This window comes from Austrofundulus limnaeus, unplaced genomic scaffold (genome assembly GCF_001266775.1).
Source record: "Austrofundulus limnaeus strain Quisiro unplaced genomic scaffold, Austrofundulus_limnaeus-1.0 Scaffold5, whole genome shotgun sequence".
Classification (NCBI taxonomy): Eukaryota; Metazoa; Chordata; class Actinopteri; order Cyprinodontiformes; family Rivulidae; genus Austrofundulus; species Austrofundulus limnaeus.
The window spans coordinates 5,342,114-5,347,032 of NW_013952407.1; the positions used below are offsets into that span (position 1 = coordinate 5,342,114).

The 4,919-nt window shown below is 40.6% G+C and overlaps 1 protein-coding gene across 1 annotated transcript in view; it reads right to left on the minus strand.

The window, feature by feature from the left end:
* The window catches only part of snx29 (sorting nexin 29), a 230,948-nt gene that overhangs the window by 210,711 nt on the left and 15,318 nt on the right, over positions 1-4,919 (minus strand). The window contains exon 7 of the mRNA XM_014028096.1: positions 2,228-2,485. Within this exon, the coding sequence (XP_013883550.1) occupies positions 2,228-2,485 (258 nt within the window). The remainder of the gene's footprint in view (positions 1-2,227; positions 2,486-4,919) is intronic.

Sequence of the window (4,919 nt, forward strand, 5' to 3'; positions counted from 1 at the left end):
TGTATGTATATATACATACATACATATATGCACGGATCACTTTGTTTTGCAAAATATATTACCTTCAACCCCAATAATATTTAAATACGCACAACCATGTGCTCTTATACAAGTAGCTAGCTATGCTAGCTGTATGTATAAGGTTTGCAGCTAAAGGCATGACCGTCACTTCAGTTTTCAGTGAGTTATGATTTATTAAACATGTTGATACTTCATTGTGCCTGCTACACTTACCACACTGAGTGGACCGGGAGACCGGTTTAAGATGGCGGCCCCACGTCTCGTCAGCTCCATTAGGCAGTAGCGGTGGTTACGGTATCTAGTCCTATTATAATGTCGTTGGTAACGCCCTCCAAAAATCTGTTGACATTAACTCCGCCCTCCAAAGCCAGCGTTTACGTTAGCATGGCTAATAATAGCAGAAGCTCCGTTGTGCAACCATATGAGACCCTGAGTGAGACCCAGAGGCAGAGTCGTGGTCGCAGCTTCTTTTTTTTCTCCCTCCTCTGTTCTGCGCTCTGTTACCAGAGCAGGGAGCAGCAGTGGTCAAAATACCTCAGAAACTCGAACAAATAGGCTTTAACAAGGTTTTAATAAGCTAAACAATAGAGGTACATGAGAAAACGTGTTCATAACGAATGAAAATAAATAAACAAATAAATTGTGTTCGTGTCGGTCTCAAACCCTAGTCTCCCACTCTCTGGTCCAACACTCTACCCATTGCCCTGTTGCAGGCTTGTTGTGAAATGAGCTGCACATTACACAACAACAACCGTGACGGCTTTTTATACTGAGGAGGAGTCTCACTCGGGGGTTGCAAGGTAAGGGGCTGAACACAGGTTCCGGTGGGTTGTCGTACGGCTTGTGACATCACAAAATGATGGAAGTATAAAACTTGTCGTTAATATACATTAAAAATACATTTACTTACAGTAAATATGCCCCTGGGTGCATTTTTTTTTGGTCCTAGGACTGTTTTTTTAAGAAGTACATTCCCAAGGTTGAGTAAAAAAAAAACTTTAAAAAGTGAATTTTGCATAATAGGTCCCCTTTAAGAGCAAAACAACTCATTTTCACCTGTTTGGCTTGCTAACTGGCAGACAGCACCCCCCTGTTGTCCCTATCAYTGGTGCTGAAGAAGAATAAGAAAAGTCTCACTGCCTCTAGCAAGTCTGGAAGCCCTGGTTCACAACCACGTGCTTGTGGCTTTTTTCCTTTCAGACACAGATACCTACGTTTGTCCAGAGTGTACTGACCGAAAAGGAATCTGTTTTATCAACTGAAAGACCGCCATGAGCAGGAGTACGACGAAAGCTGCTGAGCGAAGCAACACTGTCTRCAGAGAATGGTGGAAAGAAATCTAATCAGCTGATAATCCACGATGCACTCAGTCCGTCCCTTACGAGTAGCAAAGTCAGTGCTGGAAAGAGATAATGTGGGCCGTGACATATTGCATTCCTACAGATACYCTGCCACTCCACGTTGTGGAAATATTTCAACCCGATCAAATGAAGAAGTTKGTTTGACTGATGGTTTGGAAGTATAATTTTAGAACACAAGGTGACTGATTTAGAGTCAAATATATAACGTATCTTCTACTTCTCCCCCAAGTGTTCAGTCTGCTGGCTTCTTTAGATTTATTGTTTTTGTTGTTGTTTTTGTGTGTGCGTGAGTGCGTGCGTGCGTGAGTGCGTGTGTGCGTGTGTGTGTGTACAGTGCCCTGAGACAACAGTTGTTGTGACTTAGCGCTATATAAATAAACTGAATTGAATTAAGATAATTTTGTTTTTATAATAATCATTTTATTTGAAAAGCACCTTTCAGGACACCCAAGGACACTTTTTGCACTAATGTTAAAATTTATGCTGTGTAATTGGGCTATGTAATATGTTCATCAATGTTTCTATAAAAAAATTAAAAAATAAATAAAAAAGCATACAAGTGCAGCTTTCATCTACTGATCATAATATTAATTGTTAGGTAATTGCCACAACTTATTGTGATAAATTGTTTTGCCTGTATTYGCCAACCCTACATTTTACTGAACTGACGATGATGATGATGCATCTTCTGCAAATACTTTTAAAAAGAAGGGAAAAAATGAGTAAATCTTGAAGTTTAACCAATTGGGAAAACGTGACAAGTGGCAACAATGCAGTAAAAAGAGCAGTTTACTATATATTTTTGTAATTTAGAGAACAGTCCAAAGAACAGTGCTGCTTCCTACCAGCAGAGGTGCTGCGGGGCAGGACGGGCAGCGGGTCAGAGGCTCCGTCCACTCTCGGGCTGAAGCCGGGCACCACAGCCGTGGAAGTGCTGATCTCTCGCAGGAGGCTGCTCACTCCCTGAGTGGACTCCTTCAGAAGGCTGCCGATGCCCTGTGTTGACTCCTTGAGGAGGTGGGACACCGAGGAGCCCGCTCGCATTAACCCACCGTTCAAGTCGCTGTTGTCGATGTTGATGGCAAACAGAATGGAGTTCAAACCTGAGGCGCAGCAGGAGGAAGAGAAGAGGATGAAGCAGAGTGCTTGTTAGGCATTTCTTACACAGAGAGAGAGAGCGGAGATGAAATCAGACCACCAATCTGCCTCCACATGAGTAGGGAAGACTCAAAAGATCAATAAGATATCATTTCGTGACATTTTTACGGCTCGTCTTCATCTGAGTTGTGCTCATCAATACTTAAAGAGCACAAACTTGAACACAAACACAGCTTCAGTTATCTGGAAGTCAGTCCATTTCCTGCTTTTAAATCAGCTCTGTTTGCATGAAGCAGCTTCAAAATGACTGAATGCAGAYCAGAAATCTTTTTTTTAAAAGCACAGCAGCATTTTTAGCTTCAAAGGACTTGGTTTTTTAGATTCTAGTCACAAATGCTCATTGGAATAAAAACACAGCTCAGAATAAAGTTTATAACCAAAAGGCTTTTTTCACTCAATACTCAATTTAGGACAGTGAAAACAGTTTTTTTCTGATCTTAAAGCTACTTTAACAACCCTTGCATTGTGACACGCTGTTCTAAAAAGCTGTAAAGCACACTGATCGTCACCAAACTGTACTTGAATTGTTGGAAAATGTTGGTTTCTCTGGGTCTTTACAGCAGTGGTTCCCAAAGTTGGGGACGGGACCCCTATGTGGGTCACAAAATATCAAGTAAGGGTCCCCAGATGATTTCCATACATCATTTTAAATGCAAATAAATTGCTAATGGAATATATTTTCACCCTAATTATTGAAAATAATGTAATATACAATAATCATAAATGAATAAAAGTAGTATTGTAGTTACTAGGGTTGTTTATGTTGTTATTATGCCCATATTAGCAAAGTTTGCATAAGAAAACCAGTAATATCTGGGGTCACAAATTTCTGCAACTGTAATTTTGTGGGCCAGAAACTTAAAAGTTTGAAAACCTCTGACTTAGAGGACAGCTTCTCGGGTCTTCTGGAGCTCTTTTAAAGTTTTTTGTTGGACTTTGACTTTGGTAAAAAACCGGAAGTGTCATCTCCAGTAGATGCACAACATCTGAAGGTCACCACTTTAAAAAGCAGAAAATCCAACAGAAACCTGAGACAGGACTTTAAAGAGGCATCTCTTCAATTTGGTCACCATCATCATAATCAGTCAGGTTGTTCAGCTTACGCCTTCTTGTGCTAAATTACTATTTTTTTCCTGTCTATCAATTGCCTATGGTAATTTTCAGATTCTACAAAATAACCAAGTTCCTTTAGGTTCTTTCCTAAGTTTTGTTATGTGCTGAAATAATTACTGGTTCAATCCTTGCCTTAAGGTCAGGAGACTTTTTATGCCTGAATGATTAGAGGTCAGGCCTTGAAAATTATTATGAACTGGGTAAAAAGTGAAAACAGCCAAGGATCATAAAAGAAAACTTGCAGAGACCTCCAGAAAGCCTAAAACCTAGTGATCAAGGACACTTTAAACGTTTAGAAGAAAGTTTGACTCCTTGGAAGTCATAACAAGARAGAACTCGACGCCAACCGTCGCTGATGTCTCCACTCACCAMTCAGTAGTGACCACTTGATGGCAGTTTTGRTGGAATCATCACAGGCCTTCATTATTTAAATAATCTCATAAGGTGAACAGATTGACAGGGGARTAAAMTGATCTTGTTAAACTACTAAACAYACGTGTTGAGCAGGTCTCCCTTARGATGCACAGAAAATTTTGTGCAGATCYGATCATGTATGRGTGATTTAGAGCATCCTGCCTTCAGTCAGTGTTGAGAGAAGCATGCAGCATGTGAAGTCTGCATGTTCAAAGCTGGAGGAGGAGTTGGCTCAGATACATGTGCAAAGAAASAGATAAATTGGRAGCTTCAATCCAAAATGGCTGACTTCCTGTGGGGTTTGGACCATGACACAACAAGACTTTTTTATAGGTCCTGAGATGTTACACGTGTACTAAATTTCATGGTTTTATGTCAAAGCATGGCTTGGACAGGGTTCAACAAGTCCTATTGCCCGACTGCCCGGGGCAGGTAAAACCCATATTCGGGCAGGTGGGTGTCCCCCGATGTCTGCCCGACCGGGCAAGTAAACTATTTCTTTTATTTTTTAATAGGCTAATTTATTCGAAATATTTTGAAAATAAATTAAGAAATATAGCGTTTTAAAACACGTATAGAAAGAATAAATCCTCAAAATTTCCCCCTCCTCTGTAGAAAATTTATGTTGTGTGGCGGGATCATAATCTCTCCCTCCCTCCTCCTGCTGCCGGTGGCGCAGAGCAAAGCTTTAACAACCATAGTTTTTTACACCCAAGTTGTCGGAGAAAAAACTTGTTTTTTAGGTATTGTTGCCCACAGAGATGATAAAAAGATATGGACGTTCAGTCATAAATACATTTTGCTAATGTAACAGTCGCTTGTGCTCTGAGCGTAGAGCAGCAGAGCAGCAGC